General features: G+C 44.2%; 1 protein-coding gene across 6 annotated transcripts in view; it reads left to right on the top strand.

Moving 5' to 3' along the window:
- Positions 1-21,210, top strand: part of ZNF462 (zinc finger protein 462) — a 717,470-nt gene that overhangs the window by 533,206 nt on the left and 163,054 nt on the right. For 5 of the 6 annotated variants that reach the window (XM_030194320.1, XM_030194319.1, XM_030194316.1 and 2 more), the window contains one exon: positions 3,128-3,264. In XM_030194320.1, the coding sequence (XP_030050180.1) occupies positions 3,128-3,264 (137 nt within the window). Of the gene's footprint in view, positions 1-3,127; positions 3,265-5,015; positions 5,545-21,210 lie in introns of those variants that run through there. The other variant, XM_030194321.1, reaches the window with a different exon arrangement.

The raw sequence follows: 21,210 nt of genomic DNA, 5'->3' as shown, positions 1-21,210 counted from the left end.
TCAAACCTTGCTGAAGACTGCTCACGATCTTCACTTCGACTCTCAGTTTCTCTCCCTTCGTTTCCCACCGGCACTGTGGGCAAACTGCCCTCCATTCCCTCCTCAGATAGAATCGATGCTTCTCCCCGGCGTTCTCCTGGGTCCGTGCCTTCTTCCAATGGGGAACCTGTCGGGTCAGAGAGGAAGGAGCTTATGCCGAGGGGTTGGGGAGGTGGAGTTCGTGCTGCGGGGCTCAAAGTTGTTTCGAGACCAGGGGAAGCCGAAATCTCCCTTTCGCCGACGTTCCCTACTGGTGGCATTCCGCTTTCAGGTACAACTGCTCGTGGCCTCAAAAATTGGTCAATTGGACCTGGTAAAGGGGGTTGAGGCGGGGAAGCTCTGCCCGCTATTCTCCCCCTACGCTTCGGCATCTTGAGAGCGAGGTTCGGAGCGTCCTAACAGAGCGACGCCATCTTGGATCTCCCTCATGCTCTGTTTTGAAACTGAGCATGCCCTGAGAGGAAAGTGCTGGAGGAAGATGTCTTCTCCTGGCAGGGCCTCGGTTTCCCTGCCAGCGAAGGTATTTTAATCATGTTGCGGGGGTGGCAGCAGCGATCAGGAGGGGTGGCAGCGGCCCTGCCCCATGCCTGGTTCAGTCAGTGGCCCTGCTTCGAAGAAATGTAACAGATAAATACCATCCTTTCCAGGCGATTTGCTACTGTTCAGTTGGTCAGATTGAGCCATTACATCTTCCAGGTTTATAGAGATTTCATTCAGTTTCTCTGACTTGTCAGCTTTGAATACCATTTCTGGCACCCAAATCTTCCTCGGTGAAGACTGAAGCAAAGAATTTATTTAATCTCTCCGCTATGGCTTTGGCTTTCCTGAGTGCCTCCTTTACCCCTTGGTCATCTAGCGGTCCAACTGATTCTTTTGCTAGCTTCTTGCTTTTAATGTACCTAAAACATTTTTACTGTGTGTGTTTGCCTCAAACGAAACCTTTGGAGAGGAATTGTCATGGGCTTGTGAGTTGTTTAGGGGATGAGAGGGAGGGAGATCAGAGTCTTGGGGCAGCTAGGAAAGGCTAAATTAGCCCTGGATATTCAGTACCGGGTACCGGACATGGCCCAGCATTGAATATCCGAGGCTAGTTCTTCCACGGTGGTCAGGATTTAAAAAAGCTGGCAGTAGTGAACTGAATATCGACTGGCAAATTGACATGTTGGAGCAGATATACTCGTGCTTATAAAAGATGCAGTCAGTTTGCAAAACTTTATTGAATAAAAGATTCAATTGCAGCCAATATATAGAAGATTGCGGTAAACACCTCATCAGACCCACATATGATATATTTGGTACATCATGTAGACCTTTAGCCACAGGAGTTGCTGCCTGGTTACATGATTCAGGAATCTGCAAGGATGCTAATCTAAAACTGGCTTATGTTCTCTGTACAAGTGATAATTTATTTTGTGAAGTTAAAGAAATTGTGGACACCATAAAAGACCATGGTAGTTATGTGAAAAGCCCTATTCATTGATTTACACACATAGGGCTAGATTCTATATATGGCGCCTGAAAAATCTGCACGGAAAAAAAATATGCCTAGACATATTCTCTAAAGTATGCCTAAATTTTATAGAATAGGCTTAAATTTCTGTGATGTATATAAAATATGCGGAGCGCCTCTCCAAACGACCAAATTTGGTCGCGTCCATTTAGTCCATGTTTTACTTGGCGTAAATCCCGACACCTATATTTGGCGCAGACCGGGTGTATTCTATAATAATGGGCATAGATTTTAGAAACACCCATGACCCTCCCATTCCACACCCATAATTACGCCCCCTTTTCAACTATGTGACTTGGAATTTACATTCACCTTGTTTCAGAATACACTTAACGAGTTGTGCTAGTAAAACGTAATGCCAGTTAGTGCTAAAATTGCTTGTCATCATCCAGTTGACAGTGCTGATTAGCTAGTTAACCAATTGTTACACACTTTGATTTCTGCACGGAAATTAAGGCACCATATATTGAATTTTGAGGATAGGGCTGGATTCAGTATTTGGGCGCCCAGCACTGTTCTATGAAGGGTGCTCTGGGATGAGCGTTCTGTATAGAATAGCATTGGGCGCGAGGACTTACAGCAGCTGAAACCAGGTGTAAATCCTGGCACACAAGTTGGGCGCATATCCACAGTATTCTATAATACTATAAGCAATTTTCCAGTACACCCATGACCCATGCCCTTCCTATGGGAATGCTCCCTTTGCAGTTGCATGCAGATACACTTAGGCACTATCCTATAACTGGACGCGTAAGTGTATTTCTGCTCTGATCTGCTGTTTTGCACCTTGCTTCTGTTAGAATGCGTTTCTGTGCCGAAAGTTGGCTTGTAATCGGTGTATAACTGTTAGTATGTGCTTTATAGAATTGCCCTGATAATGTGTCTGAGCAGGTTACAGGTAAAGGCCACATGACCTATCTAGTCTGCAACATTCACTGTCTCCTCCTTCCCCCTAAGAGATCCCACATGCTTGTATAGAAACATACTGTTGAAGAAACTGAGAGGCAAAATGCATTGGAATCAAAGATGTACCTAAAAGTATTATTTATTTATTTATTTATTTTATTGCTTTTGTATCCCACATTTTCCCACCTATTTGCGGGCTCAGTGTGGCTTACAATACATTGTAACGATGGAAGTACAATGAGTTATTACATGATTGTGGCTTACAATACATTGTAACGATAGAAGTACAATAAGTTATTACTTGATTATGGTTACATTATGAGGAGTTGAGTTGAAACAATGTCCAGGTATCGATAGGGGAAAGAATGAAATTGAAGAGAGAAAGGCTGGGTGTGTAGAATTATGGGGATAGGTGTAATAGGAGAATGTGTTATCAAAAACTAGAACTCATAGCTAACTATAATAAAAACATACATTTAATATATTCAGAGCTTACCAAGAAAATATGATGATTGCTGTGAACAGAATGTACTTTTACATTATACATGCAAGCTTGCATTCTGGATTATTTTCATACCTTCTTTTGCCACATTTTTTGAGCAGCACTATATTGCATGGGCCTTTGAAGCTTACAAATCACCTTTTTATTTTCTCTACCAATTTGTTTCATAGATCGGCTTTTACTATGCATGTGGAAGCTGGGCATTCAGTGATCCCTGTCGAAGGACCCAAAGACCTGCGCTGTCCTCTCTGCCTCTACCACACCAAATACAAACACAACATGATTGACCATATAGTACTACACAGAGGTAAAGAGACTAACTCCTTCATATCTCTGGTCTGTTCCTGCTACTCAGAATGCTGACTGAACTCCCTTGGCTTCTTCACATGAATGACATTATAAAAACACTGATGGAATCTTTTATGTATACAGTTTTCATTTGATTTGGATTTATTCGCTTTCTGTTTGACAGCTACAGTAGAAACCCGGCATTGAGACCTTTTGCTGTATTTGTTTTTTTTGTGCCATAATTGCAGTGGGATAATCTGTATCTTTTGTACACAAAGTTTTCAAAAATTTTCCCTGCAGTTTGAGTGTCTATTTAGCATAAAGCTAGCCAGGATATAGAAAGATTTTTGGCATAGCCTATGGAAGGGCGTTTATCTTGCTTTCAAAAATTTTCCCTGCAGTTTGAGTGTCTATTTAGCATAAATCTAGCCAGGATATAGAAAGATTTTTGGCATAATCTATAGAAGGGTGTTTATCTTGGTGAAAAACAAAGTGACGTAGGGATGAATGGATAAGCCCTACCAACCCTTGTAGTTCACAATGCCAGGCATAGATCAGATGTACTTTGCCACAGAGGTTTTTTTTTTTTGTTGTTGTGAACTGAGTAAAGACATGGATTATGAAAAGTACATCATCTTAAGTTCATCCCATAGAGCTCAATGCTGACATTCAATTGTGGATGACAGCAATCCCAGAAGAGACCTTACAACAAACATTTGATGCTCTTGAAATACCTATAAGTTCTTTAATTCTTAGCAGTGTTTAAATTCTGTAATGGTGATCAGATTCAGAGCTCAATTAGAGCCTTTTGAAAAAAGCCGAGGAACAGATACTGAGGTAAATAACTTCCTCCTTTTTCCATGGTAGGGAAAACATTAGAACATTAGAAACATTTTGACTTGATGAATCCATTTGGGATTTTTTGTGGAAAAAGGATGACTTGAACAGGAAAATAATGAATTGTAAGGCACCTTTGACCAAAATTCAAGATGCATCACCACAAGTGCTATAGAAATATGCTAAAGTGGTATAAGAATGTCAAAGTTGCATGAAACTCAGGGCATCATCCACAAGCAATTGATATATATGTATTTAGGCAAACACTTGGATGAAGTTTCATGAGGTGTCCATGACAGTACCATTAGCAGGGTAACGTTTCCTATCTTTTTAGTACTAGTTTATTCTCCGAGGACAATCAGGCCTCTTTGTATTCTCACAGCTGAGTGACGTCATCTGATGGAACCCAGTGCGGATGCTGACTAGTGGTATTAACAGAATTTTTTAGCAATGTCCCACCACGCATGCATTGATGCCTTCCTGTTCAAGCACGGGTCTCTGTGTTTGGTTTTCCGCAGAGCAGGGAGGATGTGTCTTTGTCAAGTGCGTATATTTTTCTCTTGTGCATTCCCGTGTGGCTTTTCGTTCCCCTCGGATCATTTATTTCCCTTTAATTTATCCCTTTTTTTAGTTACCCTTTTAATTTCTTTTTTTAGTTTTTTGGCCCTTAAAGTTTCTTTATTTTTCTGTGTTGCTAAGCCCTTTTAGGCCAAAACCCCAGACTCAGTTTGAACACTGCACCGTTTTCCTGGTTCAAAATTGAGGAGTTTAATTTGTCCTTTTCTCGAAGTCCACGAAGACCCCCCCAGAGGCTTCAAAAGGTGTACCCAGTGTAATCGGGTGATTTTATTGACAGACCCACACAACTGGTGCATTGGATGCCTTGGACCTGATCATGAGCCTAACTCTTGTTCTCTCTGTTTGCAAATGCAGCTGAGGACACAGAGAACGTGGAAGGTTCAACAGGAGAAGCTTATTGGCTCCTGAAAGGCAGATACATCGGCACCGGAAGCATCGACCTCGATGGCTGCCAAGAATTCAGCATCCACTGGGAGTGCACTGGCATCAAGGAGGTTGAGTAGGCCTTGAGATCAGTCAGCATGAGACCCGACACCAAAGGAAATACAGGTTCGACATCATCCTTGTTGGTACCGAAAGACCACGATGCTGTACATCGGGGAAAACCCAAGAAGCATCAGTCCTCCTCGATGCATGATTCTGGACGCACCAGGACATCTTCATCACTGGTACCCAAGAAGCGCTGGCACTGAGAGGAGTACTCCCCCTACTTGGAAGAGGTGCCCTCTACCGGTCCAACACCTTCTCAAGCTGCTTCTCTTCCGGCTCCTCCACCTTTGCCGGTGCTAGAAAGATTGAATGTCCCTTGTTTCATCTATGTGGATGATATTACTATGTTGATTCCATTGGTGGGTGATTGGGCCAAAATGTTGGCTACAATATCTTCTTGTGTACATTGGATTTCATTTAATCATCTAAAATAAAATTGTGATAAGTCTAAATTTCTATTGCTCGGTCCTACTGATTCACTGGAGTTTTCACAACCATTTTCACCTTTGAATCACGTTCAAAAATATTGGGGGTACAAGTAGATAGTTTGTTGACATTTTCTAAGCATGTAACTTTGCTTGCTCAGAAATCTTTCTTTACTTTGAGAAAACTGAGGGCAATTTGCAAATATTTTGACATAGGAATGTTTAGATTATTAGTACAGTCATCAATTTTGTCTAGGCTGGATTACTGTAGGTGTGTATATTTGCTGTACTAAATTTTTGGTCAAACGTTTAAAATTAATCCAGAATACAGCCGCTTGACTGATATTCTCATCTAGTAAATATGATTCTGATTCTTTGTTGTTTCAAAAACTGCATTGGCTTCCTATATGTAGTAGATCAAAATTTAAGATTATGTATGGTAATGCTCCTTCTTTTCAGGTCTTGATGTTTGTTGCCTGCATCTAGTCCTACCAGCTCTACACGAGCCTCTACTTGCAGTCCTTAGTCCACAGTACACTACATCTTGCGGGTACTCTCCCACTGGAACAGGCCTCAGAGCTTCACCAGTTGGCCAGTAAGCAACAGGAATGCAGAAAATATCTAGCCAGGGGCATCTACAACTCTTTTGACATAGCATCCAGTCTCTCCGCTATGGAAGTGGGGATGCACAGACTCTATGGTTGAATGACTGTGACCTGAAACCAGTGGTGAAGGAGAGATTGGTGGACATTTCCTTGCCAAAGTGACAACTTGTTTGGAGATAAGGTGGAAGAGGTCACCTACCTCATAAAGAAGCATACGGACACCATCCAAACTCTGTCTTGGCACCCTCCAGCGGCATCTTCTTCCTCATGGAGGTTTTTGAGTGGGTCTAGATGGCGAACTACTAGTCTCAAAGGGATAGGTTCTGGCCACCTTCCCGCTCTGCCCAGAAGGCCCAGGCTCAGCGCTCCTGGCCTCACCAGGACGAGCTTTTGACTGCCTCCAAGAGAGCATAATCACCCTTAAAGTAACTGTCCCAGACAGCCTTCCAGTGGGGGAGTGAGCTGAATTTTTACTGTCCCAGGTGGTCCCTTGTAACCTCTGACTAATGGGTTCTTCAAATATCCGTCTCGGTTACACCCTGCATTGGTGTCAAAAACCACCAAATTGCCCACCGAGAGTGTCATCACTCATCTCTCAGCACAAGAGGGTACTTGTAGAGGAAAATATCTGCCCTTCTACAGGCCAAGGCAGTCAAACCCGTGCCACCAGGGAAGGGATTCTATTCCAGGTACTTCCTTGTTTCCTAAACTTAAGAGCCCTGAACAAATTCCTGGTCAAAGAAAAGTTCAGACACCCTTCTCCCCATGATTCAGGAAAATGATTGGCTGTGCTCTTTGTACTTAAAGGATGCCTATACCCACATTTCGATAACTCAGATTTTGAATAGGGAAACACCACTACTAGTATCGTGTACTGTCTTTCAGCCTCGTGTTGGCACCCAGGGTATTCACCAAATGTTTAGCGGTAGTAGCGGCATATCTCCGCAGACTGGGAGAGTACGTGCTTCCCTTGATTGACTGGTCAAGAGCACATCACAGGAGGGGGTGACAGAGTCAAAGCGCCTATTCGGGTGTTAGTTACTAGGGTTCGTCATAAACTACCCCAAGTCCCACCTTCTTCCAGATCAACGATTGGAATATACAGGAGCCCTGCTAGTTACATTGCAGGCTTGGACTTTTCTTCTACAAGCGAGAGCAGAGACCTTATCAACATTTGCTTCTCAAATACAAAGCATAAAGCAGGTCACATTTCCACTTGAGAGAAGCTCAGTGGACCCTAGATTCCCAGTGGTCTCAGGTGGTTGGGAACCTAGCGGATGTCATCCAAATTCCTTCAGAGTCAACTCTTGTCCTTCTCTTGTAGACCATTCACACGAATTTGACTGTGGGACTGCCATTCCAAATTCCATCTCTTCAGAAGGTGCTGACAAGGGGTGTATCCAACTTGGAATGGGGAACTCACGTAGAAGGACTCCACACCCAAGGGACGGTCAGCTCAAGAAACAGATCTCCATATCAATCTCCTCAGGCTCAGGGCCATTTTGGAACTCTCTAAAGGCTTTCAGAGATTGGCTGCAAAACCAAATTATTCTCATCCAGACAGACAACCAGGTTGCAATGTTTTATGTATCCTACCCTTTGTGTCAGGAAGCAGTGGGGATGTGGCAGTGGGCCCTGTTTCACAGGATGAACCTCCGAGCCACATACCTCCCAGGAAAGGACAACTGTCTGGTGGGCAGACTGAGCAGGATTTTGCAACCGCACGAGTGGTCTCTCAATATGGCTGTAGCCCTCAAGATCTTCCCAGATTAGGGCACCCCCTCAGTGGATCTTTTTGCCACTTACCTCAACAACAAGGCTCCCCAGTTCTGTTCCAGGCTCAAATCACACAGCAGACTAGCATCAGATGCCTTTCTCCTACATTAGGGGGAGGGACTTCTGTATGTGTATCTTCCAGTATCTCTCATAGAGAAGACTGCTGAAAATCAAGTAAGACTAGGAAACTATAATCCTGATCACGCCTTACTGGCCAAGACAGATCTAGTTTCCTCTTCTTCTGGAGTTATCCTCTGAAGATCCATAGAGATTGGACTATTTTCTGACCCTCGTCACTCAGAACAAGAAGTGTCTTCTACATCCCAACCTCCAGTCCCTTGCCCTCAAGGCTTGGATGTTGAGAGCATAGAATTTGAAACCTTAAATTTACCCGAGGGTGTCTCCCGTATCCTGCTTGCTTCCAGGAGGGACTCCACTGAGAGGTGTTACTCATTTAAATGGAGGAGGTTTGCTGTCTGGTGTGAGGGCAAGGCCTTAGATCTCCTCACTTGTCCTACACAAAAACTGCTTGAATACCTCTTACACCTCTAAGTCTGGTTTGAAAAACAATTCTGTAAGGGTTCATCTCAGTGCAGTTAGTGCTGCTTATCACCGTGTAGGGGGTAAGCCCACCTCTGTGCAGCCTTTAGTCATTCACTTCATGCGATGTTTGTATCTCCAGCCATATCGTGGGATCTCAACATTGTCCTCACCCAGATGATGACAGCTCCTTTTGAGCCACTTGATTCCTGTCATCTGAAGTATTTGACCTGGAAGGTTGTATTTGTTGTGGCCTTAGTCACTGATCCACCTTACACAAAGTTTCACCACAATAGAGTAGTTCTCCGCACGCATCGTGTTCCTTCCTAAGGTAGTGTCAGAGTTCCATCTTAATCAGGCGGTCATTCTACCAACATTTTCCCCAAAACTACATACCCATGCTGGCAAGAGTGTACTGCATATTTTGGATTGCAAGTGAGCCTTAGCCTTCTATCTGGAGCAGACTATAGCCCATATACAGTCCACCCTGCTTTTTGTTTTTTTTTTTTACACAAACAGGATGGGCGTAACCATCAGCAAATGCACAATTTCCAATTGGCTACCAGATTGCATCTCCTTTACTAATGCACAGGCTGGGCTGACTCTCTATAGGATCATGTCAAGGCTCATAATGTCAGAACCATGGCTACGTCAGTAGCTCACTTGAGGTCTGCCTCCATAGAGGAAATTTGCAAATCTGTGACATGGTCATCTGTTCATATATTCACATGTCGCTACTTCCTTAAGCAGGGTAGCCTGCAGATAGCTTGAATAGCAGGATAGCCTGCAGAATTTGTTCAGTTTCTAGAATCCAACTTATCCCCCCCCCCCCCCCAAAGGCACAGTTGGGGCGTAGCCAGACCTCGAAGTGGGGGGGGGGGGGCAGAGCCCAAGGTGGGGGCACATTTTGGTTGGCATGCTCAGTTTCATTAAAAAGAGTGTGCCGAATGTGAGGGGAAGACAGAGCAGGGCAGGCGGTGCTGAAGACCGGCGCTGGATGAAGGCTTCAGCTGGCAGGGGTTGGGGACCCCCGTCAGCAAAACCAGAGGCCCATAAGAAATTTAAGGGGAGGCCTAGGCCTCCGTGGTACCACCTAGCTACGCCACTGTTTCACACTACACCTTCACAAGTAGTAATAAATAGTTTCAGGTTGATTGAATTACAGGCCTAGATGCTTCAAGTCCCTATTGTCCTAGTGTTGTTCTCGGTGAGCCTGGTAGCTAGGGGTTCCCAGCTGTGAGAATACAAAGGCCTGCTTATCCTCGAAGAAAGCAAAGTTACTCACTTGTAGCAGGTGTTCTCCGAGGACAGCAGGTCAAATATTCTCACATACCCTCCCACCTCCGCTTGGAATTGTATTCTTTAACTTTTTGAAAAGACTGAGAAACTTGTGCTCACAAGTCGGGTGGGATGGCACCAGTGCACATGTGATGGGGATGCTGCTAGAAAGTTCTCAGTTAATACTGCTAGTCAGCGACTGCACCGGGCTGTGAGAATATTTGGCCTGCTGTCCTCGGAGAACACCTGCTACATGTGAGTAACTTCGCTCTTCTGTTCAGGCTTTAGAAGTGTTGGAAATTTAGCTTAGCTTTATTCCAGTTTCATTATTTTCCTGATAAAAAATATATATATGCAGACTGGCACTGTCTATCTTCTGCCAGTGCAACGGCTGGTGTACCTTGTTCAAATCAGGACAGTGTGGCATAAGCATAATCATTAGCCCCTCCCCTTACCCTCCCCCAGAGCAAGAATATAGTCTGTAAAGTCTCAGTCATTTTTCATTCAGTGCTAGAAAGAGGCAAACATTTGGAAAAAAAATATGGCTTTCTTTCAAAGGCTTATATTCATGCTAAGTAAGTTTTACGATTGTTAACCTTGGTATCAAATTGACATTTTTTGACAGGGGGCCTCAGGCACATTTTTGGGAACTGAAGTACAGTGCTCTCACGTTCACCTGGAAAAAATTGGGAGTTCCTTCAATTAAATACTGATAAATTGAAGTCCCAAAAATGTTCAAACAGGGCAAGTTAGGTAATTGTCAATTTAAGAATACCAGAAGGTGGGAAGAGGAGAGGTTAATACAGTCCAAAGCAATTTGTGCTTTCATTTCAGGAAGTTAGAAAAGCAGAAGCATTTCAAATGTCCAGTGACACAGACAAAATAGCAATATGGTTGCTGTGTTTTTTGAGATCCTTTTACCACATATTGACATATGTGCTATGTGAGAACCAGGTCACCTCAGTCATTAGTACATGGAATAAGAAAAGATTTTGTGCACTGTGTGCCTTGGACTTCATAACCTATGGGATTGAATTTCATGCACATAAGATTTTCAACAGCCAAATCATTCTTGGGGTTCAGAGGGTCTCAGAACCTTATTGCTAAAATCCAGAACTACCAGATGAAGACTTTTATGACATGTCTTTTTATTTTTTTTTTTATTTATTATCGTTTGTTTGGCCTTGCTCATTTTCCACATATAAGCTTCCAGCCTAGTTGGAACAGGTCTTAATGCTACTTTGCCATATATAATGGGGGAAAGACAGGCAGTATGGACTTTCATTCTTATCCACTGAGGCATGTACCCTTTACCCTGTTTTCCTCTTCCTATAATCCAACCACAACAAGGACTGTCATCACTTGAGAACAACAAGCCTAGACTTTGAAATCTCATGTATGACTGTCATTCAGTGGTTGGAATTATGTCACCCTGGTCCTTCTCTTACCCCATTCCCCTCCAGAAACTGAGAATGATCCTTCTGTAACATTTCCAACCCCTGAGCCTGAGGTTACATTTTTTCTGAATGGGGCTCTTTAGTGCCTTTCTCGCTACCCTTCCGAAACGCCCCCTTGAAGTTTGGCCAGCTCCACGACGGAAAGCAGTTGGAGCCAGCCAAAATCGGCTTTCGATTATACCGATTTCGCCGGCTTTAGGAGACTGAAGAGGCTGGGGCTCTTTAGCTTGGAGAAAAGGCAGCTGAGGGGAGATATGATAGAGGTCTATAAGATAATGAGTGGAATGGAACGGGTTGATGTGGAGCGTCTGTTTATGCTTTCCAAAAATACTAGGACAAGGGGGCATGCGATGAAGCTGCAGTGTGGTAAATTTAAAACGAATCTGAGGAACTTTTTCTTCACTCAACGCGTAGTTAAACTCTAGAATTCGCTGCCAGAAAAGGTGGTTAAGGCGGTTAACTTAGCGGACTTAAAAAAAGGGTTGGACGGCTTCCTGGAGGAAAAAGCCATGGAATGGACAAGGGAATATAGTATTTCTAGGATGGACGGGACAAATTGCTTGTTCTTTTGGCCGCTGTCGGTGATAGGGTGCTGGGCTCGATGGACCCTTGGTTTGTCCCAGCGTGGCGATGCTTATGTACTTATATAAATTTGCATATCCTATATTGTGGATAACTTGGTTTGATTTAAAGAGGTCTGTGATTGGTGAAATGATACAACTGCAAAATAAAATATATCAGTCTCTTTTATAGCAGTTGCTGTTTCCCCATACTGATTGCTTACCGTTCTAGTCATCTTAAAAAATAAATTAGCCTTTAGCATTGCATACGATGACGGGGCCCTTCCAGAAGCCTAAACATAAGCCACTATTTCCTAGATTTGTGGATCAGAGCATTTCATGAAATTTGTGTTAATTGCACTGAATCGTGACTAAACACATATGAGATGTTTTATTGTAATCCACCCAGAGTTTAAGGTTGAAAGGCGACATATAAATGTAATCTATAAATATCAAATAAGAAAAAATCAGGTCAAATTGACAGGTAGAAAAGTAATGTGATGGGCTTTCTTACATCTGTATGACTAGCAGTAATATTCCCTTCCATATCATCATGCTGATCAATCCATAGACTGGTGGGTTGTGTCCATCTACCAGCAGGTGGAGATAGAGAGCAAAGCTTTTGCCTCCCTATATGTGGTCATGTGCTGCCGGAAACTCCTCAGTATGTTCTCTATCTCAGCAGGTGGTGGTCACACACAGCAGCAGCTCTGGCTAGGTCTCCAAGCCTAATTTTTAGGTTTTGTTGAGTACCTGGGGTTGAGGGCTCTCCTTGAGCAAGTGCAAACCTGGTGGCGCCAGGTCCCTCCTTTTCTCCCCCCTCCCGCTGGCTCCGTTAAAAAAAAAAAAAAAATTTTGGACGTCCTTAAGGACGTTTATTTCGACGTTTATTTAAACGTTTATTGCAGCTACTCACTGGGACACCAGGTCGTTACAGCTCGGAGCGAGAAGCAGGTAATTTTTACCTTTTTATAGCGGGCAGGGGGTTCCCCGATCGATCTCCACGTGGCCTATGGCGTCGGAGGGCGAGGGCGCAAAGAATCGCTCCCCGGACCGCGTGTGCGCTTCTAGCTGGGATGCGGGAGTTTTAAAGTCTGATTCGCCCTTCTTGGGTGTCAGTTTGGAGGCCGGTCAGTGTCCCGGGTCTTCCTCCGGTGCGGCGGTTTTTCCCCGCCATAAACGCCCATCCCCCGCTGCTCGCCTCCGCCATCTTGGCCAGCCACTCTGCTCGGACGGCTTCTTCTTGGGCCGCCCTTGAGCTGGGAGACGTTCATGCCATGGCCGCCCTTGATTTGGGCGACGGCAAAAAAGCGGCTAAAGTTAAGCGCCGTTCTTCCCGCGCGGCTCCTTCGCGAAGTCTCGCGCCGGACGCCATCTTGGATGCGCAGCATGTTTCTCCCCCGCTCTTGCGAGCGCCGGTTGAGGGTGCGTCTAGGGCTGTGGCCCAGGCTGCTGAAATACACAGTCTGGGGGGTTTCTCCCCCGAGTTTATTTTGCTGCTGCATCAGGCCTTCCTTATGCAAAACGCTGCCCCTTCTCCCTTGTCCGACAAAGGGGTTGAGGCCTCCGGAAGTAAACGCCCTCGGGTGGATTCCCAGGGCTTAGAGGACTCTGTCTCCTCTGATGTAGATGAGGGCAGCGTATCTGAGTTCTCCCAACGGTCCTTTGGGGATTCCTTGGAGGAGACGGATTCCCGCTCGGATGGAGCGGATGACCCCTCTGCAGCGCAGATCTTTCGCTCAGAGGATTTGCCCAACCTGTTAGTGCAGGCCATGAGCATTTTGAAGATTTCCTCTCCAGAGGACGTCTCTCCCTCAGTCCCTGTTGGCTCCGCCATTATGCTGGGGACGAAGCGCCCGCCTAGAACCTTCCACGTGCATGATGCCATGCACACCTTAATTTCGGCTCAATGGGATGTCCCGGAAGCGAGCCTCAAAGTGGCTAGGGCTATGTCCCGCCTCTATCCTTTGCCTTTAAGTGAACGTGAGGCCTTTCTTTGGCCTACCGTGGATTCTTTAATCACTGCGGTGACTAAGAAAACGGCGTTGCCGGTGGAAGGTGGCACGGCCCTAAAAGACGCCCAAGACAGAAGATTGGAGGCGGCCTTAAGGTCGTCCTTCGAGGCGGCTGCCTTAAGTTTGCAGGCCTCAGTTTGCGGCTCCTATGTGGCCAGGGCGTGCCTGACGATTGTGCAGCGGGCTTCCCCCTCGGATCCTTCCTTGAGGGCTGATTGGCCGGCCCTGGAATCGGGCTTGGCTTATTTGGCAGACTTACTGTATGATGTCTTGAGAGCCTCGGCTAAAGGTATGGCTCAGACAATCTCTGCGCGGCGCTGGCTTTGGCTGAAACATTGGTCTGCTGACCACGCCTCTAAGTCCCGCCTGGCTAAGTTGCCTTTTAAAGGCAAGCTGCTCTTTGGGGTCGAGCTGGACAAAATTGTGACCGATCTCGGCACGTCTAAGGGCAAGAGGTTACCAGAGGTCAGGGCTCGGGCCAGTGCTCGCCCCGGTAATTCCAGAGGACGGTTTCAGGAAGCCCGTCGGTACTGCCCGGGCAAGTCGGGCTCCTCTGCCCCCTCTTCCTTCAAGAGGAACTTCTCCCCCAAGCAGCATTCCTTTCGCAGAGACCGCCGTCCCGTAGGTGCGCCCTCCGGTCCTCCCCCAGGGTCTCGTATCCAATGACGGGGTCCTGGTCCATGGCCCAGTGCAGATTGGAGGACGCCTGTCCTCGTTTCTGGGCGAGTGGACCAGGGTAACTTCAGACGCTTGGGTGCTGGAAGTCATCAGAGACGGCTACAAGCTAGAGTTCTGCCGACCCTTAAGAGACGGGTTTGTACTCTCTCCCTGCAAGTCTCCGGTCAAAGCTGTGGCAGTGCAGCAGACCTTGGACAATCTCATCCGCCTGGGTGTGGTCGTTCCGGTGCCAGAAAATCAGCTTGGCAAGGGACGTTACTCCATTTACTTTGTGGTACCAAAGAAAGGAGGTTCTGTACGGCCTATCCTCGACCTCAAAGGGGTCAATCGGGCCTTGAAAGTTCGGCACTTTCGCATGGAGACTCTCCGCTCTGTTATAGCGGCAGTGAAGGCAGGGGAGTTCCTGGCATCCTTGGACATCAAGGAAGCGTACTTGCATATTCCCATCTGGCCTCCTCATCAACGCTTTCTGCGTTTTGCAGTCCTGGGCCGACACTTCCAGTTCAGAGCCCTCCCGTTCGGGTTGGCTACTGCTCCGCGGACCTTCTCCAAAGTAATGGTGGTCATCGCGGCCTTCCTGCGAAAGGAAGGAGTACAAGTCCATCCTTATCTGGACGACTGGTTGATCCGAGCCCCCTCTTATGCAGAGTGCGGCAAAGCTGTGGACCGGGTGATTGCTCTTTTGAGCTCCCTGGGGTGGATCATCAACTGGGAGAAAAGCCAGCTGCGCCCGACTCAGTCCCTGGAGTATCTGGGAGTTCGATTCGACACCCAAGTGGGCAGAGTGTTCCTGCCGGACAATCGGATTGTCAAACTTCAGGCTCAGGTGGACCAGTTCCTAGTAGCCTCTCCTCTTCAGGCTTGGGACTATGTGCAGCTGTTGGGCTCTATGACGGCCACGATGGAAGTAGTGCCCTGGGCCAGGGCTCATATGAGACCACTACAACACTCTCTGCTGCAGCGCTGGACTCCGGTGTCGGAGGATTATGCTGTGCGCCTTCCCTTGGACCCAGCAGTGCGCTAGGCGCTGAGCTGGTGGCTGAAGACAGACAAGTTGTCTGCAGGGATGCCTCTTGTGACCCCAGAGTGGATTGTCGTCACGACGGATGCCTCTTTGAAGGGCTGGGGAGCCCACTGCATGGGAAGGACAGGCAGGGGCTCTGGTCTCCTGCAGAGGCAAAGTGGTCTATCAACCTCCTGGAACTCAGAGCCATTCGGTTGGCGCTTTTGGAGTTCCTCCCGGTACTGGCGTTGAAGCCAGTACGGGTCCTGTCGGACAATGCCACGGCTGTGGCCTATGTCAACCGCCAGGGAGGTACCAAGAGCGCCCCTCTAGCCAAGGAAGCCATGAATCTATGCCAGTGGGCGGAAGCGAACCTGGAACAGCTGTCAGCGGCCCACATTGCTGGAGTCTGTTTAAACCTCCTCGTTTAAACTGTTTACTGAGTATTTTCACCAAAAAAGAATAAAAAATGAAAGCAGAAAAGTTGTATAATTTTTTCTTTTTATTCAACTGCCAATTCCATGACAGAGCTATGCAAGAATATTACATAGGAAGCAAGTACGGAGAAACAATCTCATCAGTTACAGAGATGAAGTTGCTTGCTAATACAAATGTCTCCTTCCTTATATCTACATATTTCTGGCATCATCACACATCCCTTACATGTTATTTAGCTCTTTACTAATTTATCTCAAGCCATCTGGCGTCTAACTTTCTCTCCCCTTTTTTTTCCCTTCTGCAGTACTATCAGACACATGTTTCATATGTCTTGCCAACCTTTGTTCTTACTTTCAACTCATGGTCATACTGTAGACATCCTGTTCCTCTACCCCCTTCTTTCTCAGGACTCTCAGTACATTCTTGATAAAGGTTATTATAATGTCAGATTTTCAGTGTCAGCTATTCCAGCTGCACTTCTGGAGTCCATTTTATATTTGTGACTCCATTTTGTCAGTTTTAATATATACAATCCTCCCTTGAACACTGTGTACAGTGTTCACATATTTAGGCAAACACTATAGTATGTCTAGCATGTTTGAGCTCTGTAGGGATGTAGTATTTCTCATTACTCCCTTTCTAGAGGCCGTCATAGCTAGCATACAGTTTCTGTCAAGTGTTATTCACTGTTAATCTTTGAATAGATTTTATTACATGCCATTCTTTCCTTTGTTTGTCCATGTACTGGATATATGTTAATATGTTCCCCCTGTGTTATCATAGTGGTAGTTGTTATCCTGGTCATCATTTTCCCACATAATTTCATACAGCATGGGATAAGGCAAAGTAACAACAATATTACAATTATGAAGACTGTGACAAATGACACCAGACCCTTCAACCAGGGGCTCAAGGATCCAAACCATCCAGTTATTGAATCCCACCAAGATGTGTCTAAAATTCCCTTATAATCACTCACTTCAATTCTTGCCAGTGAAAGGATGCGCTGCATTGCATTTTTCACAATTATTGATTGATTTCTAATAACTGAACAATATGATGTATCATTCACTATGCCACATACTCCTCCGGATTGGGCTAACATAAAATCAACCGCCATGCGTGTATGCATTGCATATCTCGCTGTATCATCAATTTCCTCTTGAAGTGCTGTTATAGCTATATCTAATTCATGTGTTACAACATGTAATAGTGATTGTAAGCGTCTGATTGACATACCCATTTCAGCTGCAATGGCAGATCCTGCAAATGGAAGCCATCCAGTGGCTGACAAGGCATCTAAACGTGTCTTGGTCATTGGATATGTACTATTAATATAATCTAATGCTAATTGTAAAGCTTGATCATCTCCTGTTAAAGCACTAAAGGAGGTACTGGAAACATCTCTTTTACGTCGTCTCTGACTATTAGAACTATGTGATGTGTCATTTAATGGAATGATCAAATCAAATAGATTTAGTTGAACAAGAGTGCAGAACTTATAACATGATGGAAGATAAGTGTACAGGATATTATCACATAACAAATAATCCCCTAACCGTAAAGACTGTAGAGAAGTTAGGTTATGATATAAAGCATAAGTTTGAGAAAAAGGAAAAATAGGATTATTTAGTGCCTTAAGTGAAGAACACGCAGTAGGCATAGCAGTAATGGCTTGTATAGAAGAGGCATTAAATTGACATAATGAAAAGAAGAAAGTCAAATTTGTGAGAGTAAGGTTAGTAGAGGTCACATAAGAGGTTGTCAGTGTCCGGTTACAGAACATTTTGTTAGCACAAGCTATAGATGTTGCAGTCTGATTTATGACATAGGATCCCTGTAACACAGTCCAATTTCGGGATTGTATGTCATAAGTATAATTACATAAAACATTAGGCATCTTACCCTGAAGTAAACTAGAATTTATCAGACACCAATAGTTCAGTGCAGGAATAGTATGAGCAAACAAAGAAGGCAGGCATTGAGTAGTAACATTGGTCCAATATTGCCTGTGCTCATGACCCCGACCCAAATAGCAGGTACCATTACTGAAACAGTTATGAATACCTTGTAACTTAATCATAGAGTAAGGGTGAATGTGTGCTGGAATGGTAAGTACGGAAGTGACAAGTGGAGTGCAAACAATACAGTTAGTCAGATTAAGAGTCTTTGAGGCATGTTGAATTCTTTCAACATATGTATTGAGTCCATAAGTAAGTCCTACCAGCAAACAGATTACAAAAGCCTTCATAATCCTTTTACACTGATAATGTTGTTAATCAGTGCCCTTTGGAGGTACAATGGTGGTTTCTATTTCCTCAGGTAGTCCTAGATCATGAGCCTTACGTATATCAGATAAATGTACCCAGGTAGTATGGTCTGATAATCTTGCTGATGTATGAGTTAATTCCTTGATCTCAAATGGTCCTACGTAGATAGGATCTTTCCAGGTTTTGTGTGTGAAATTCTTCCGAAGTACTTTCTGACCTATTTCAAAATGAGAACAAAAAGTCATATTAGGCACTTCTTTTGATTTGGCTATTGCCATATCTCTTGTCAAATTAATTATTGGATTAACTTGTTTCCAATAAGCTGTCACTCCTTCATTAGTCATCTCTATTGGATTTACAGGGATCCCTCTTGGATCTCTTCCTGTATGCAATTGAAAAGGTGAAATCTGTAATTTCGTACTGGGATGGGATCTCAATTGAAATATTGCCAATGGTAACACATCCATCCAAGTATATCTTTTCTCTTTATTACTTAATGCTTGTAATAGCACTCTAAGTCTGGTTTTTAAAAGACCATTGTATCGTTCCACAAGGCCATTAGAAGTAGGTCTATACACTGCCACCCTTCGGTGCAGTATCCCACACAATTCAGTCATATCTTTGACCAAAGCGTTGACAAAATGACTACCATTATCTGTAACAAGTTTCTGAGGACAGCCATGCGCTGGCAATATTCTCTGCAAAAAAGTTTCAATTACTACTTGTGCATTTTCCTTTTTACAAGGGAATGCTTCTACCCATTTTGTAAAAGCGTCCACCCAGACCAAGAGATACCTTTTACCGGTATTACCATATCTGTGAAATCCACATGCCATTCTACTCCAGGTCCCGTCGGTATTGGGATTGATCCAGGAGAAATAACTGGTCCCCTGTGCACTATATTTTTGGAACAAACTAAACAATTTAGTACAACTCTTGTGGCATAAGAAAGCATATTAGGATGCCAAAATGAGACTTCCATGGCTTTACTCATGTCAGAAGCTGGTAAATGTAATGTAACATGCCAATTATAGAAGTTATTAATTAGTTCTGAAGTAGACATACATATTTTCCCACTAGGATGTATCCATTTACTTCTATCAAGGTTCATTTTACAATCTAAATTTTGCCATTTCAATTTTTCAGTCTCGGTTGGTTTTTCTCGGGGTTGTGAGACATCTGGTGGATATGGTGTATCAGTGCACTGTATATGAGCACGGGTAACTATCATGGTAGAAAGTACCTCTTTAGCTGCCTTATCAGCTAGATCATTCCCTTTTGCTTCAAATGTCTGTTCTCCTGTATGAGCTGGTACCCAAACAATGGCAGTATGTAGTCCCTTTCCTTCTCTATCACTCAAACAATTTAACAATTGTTCCCACAAACTTTCATGTTTCAGGGGCTTTCCATCTGCTGTCAAAAATCCCCTTCTTTTCCATTTTAACAAATGATATTGCAATGAACTAACTACATATGAACTATCAGTATATATAGTCCCTTTCTTTTCTGTCCCTAATTGTCTCACAGCTTCTAATACTGCTGTTAGTTCTGCTTCTTGAGCTGTTGTGCCTGCTGGTAATCTTTTTTGAATCTTTTTACAGATTTCAGTGTTTCCTTGATTTAACTGAACCTTAAGTGCTGAAAATGAAGCATGTTCGCCTGTTTGTGCTCCATCAGTAAACCAAATGTCTCCCTTTCCACTAAGAGGTTCAAAGATGAGTAATCGAAAGACTGGGATGTCTTTTAACCCATCTAGGTGTTCCTGAGTCTCTTGTTCTAATTGGAACAATGCATCCATTCGTTTGATATTTTCCTTATTCAATGGCTGAGTACGAACATCTTGTCCTATTAATATAGCCTGATACTTACCGAATCTCGTACTAGTTAATGCCACTTGGCTAGTAGACAGCAAGTTGTGGATGGTATGGTCAGAATGAATAATAATAGGGCCAAAAGGCATAACCGCTCTCCATTTCTCAACAGCCGCAACTGCGGCTACCAGGAAACGGGGAATGGTCTCCATCCCTCTTTCTACTGGACTAAAGGTTCCTGATAAAAATGATACAGGTGACACAAAAGTGTCTTGTTGATTTACCATTGCTGCCCAAGTAGTGCCCATATCTTTAATCCATAAATGTATCTCTTCTTTGGGGTCTACCGTGGTTAACGGATTATATGATACTAGATGCTTCACCAACAATTGTATAATGACAATATCACTCTGAGTAAGCTGTATGTGAGTCTTGTGCGGCGTACCAGCCGGTACACGCAAATGGCGATACAATGGGCTAATTAATTGAGAATAATTAGGAATCCATTGCCTACAGTAATTAAGAGAACCCAACAGTCCTCTTAATTGTGTAAGTGTGTTTGGTAAAGGAGACTTTAAGATCTCTCTCAAGGCTTCTCGTGTTATAACCTTAGCTGCACTTGAAACTGTTTGTCCTAAGAAGGTAACCTCCTTCTTACACACAAAGCACTTATTTCGATTACACTTATATCCCTTTAAAAGCAACTGTTCAAACAATGCCACTGTCCATGACAAACAATCCTCCCTTGTGGATGCAGATAATAATATGTCATCGACATATACAAAGAGAGACACAGTGTCAGGCAATAACTGTTTAAATGATTTCAAGTCTTCCATTATTTGCTTAAAGAAAACTGACGGACTTTCAGTATACCCCTGTGGCATTCTTGTCCAGCGATATGCTTTATTTTCTAAAGTAAATGAAGTTAAATCTCGTGATTCCTCTGCGAGGGGGATAGCGAAGAAAGCATTTGACAAATCTATAACTGAGTTAAATGCATGAATAGGCTGTGATTATAATAGCGTCATTGGATTTGGACAGACTGGGAACTGAGCTTTTACTAGGTCATTTAAACCTCGTAAATCATGAACAATTCTTACATCACCATTTGGTTTAGGGACTGGAAAAAGAGGTGTATTATACGGTGAATTTGATGGTTCTATGATATTATGTTTCAACAACTTCTCAATATGTAACAAGGTCT

The sequence above is a fragment of the Microcaecilia unicolor genome, chromosome 2, assembly GCF_901765095.1.
Source record: "Microcaecilia unicolor chromosome 2, aMicUni1.1, whole genome shotgun sequence".
NCBI classification, from domain to species: domain Eukaryota; kingdom Metazoa; phylum Chordata; class Amphibia; order Gymnophiona; family Siphonopidae; genus Microcaecilia; species Microcaecilia unicolor.
The sequence above is the reverse complement of the archived record's forward strand: the minus strand, read 5'-3'. Positions and strand labels throughout refer to the sequence as shown.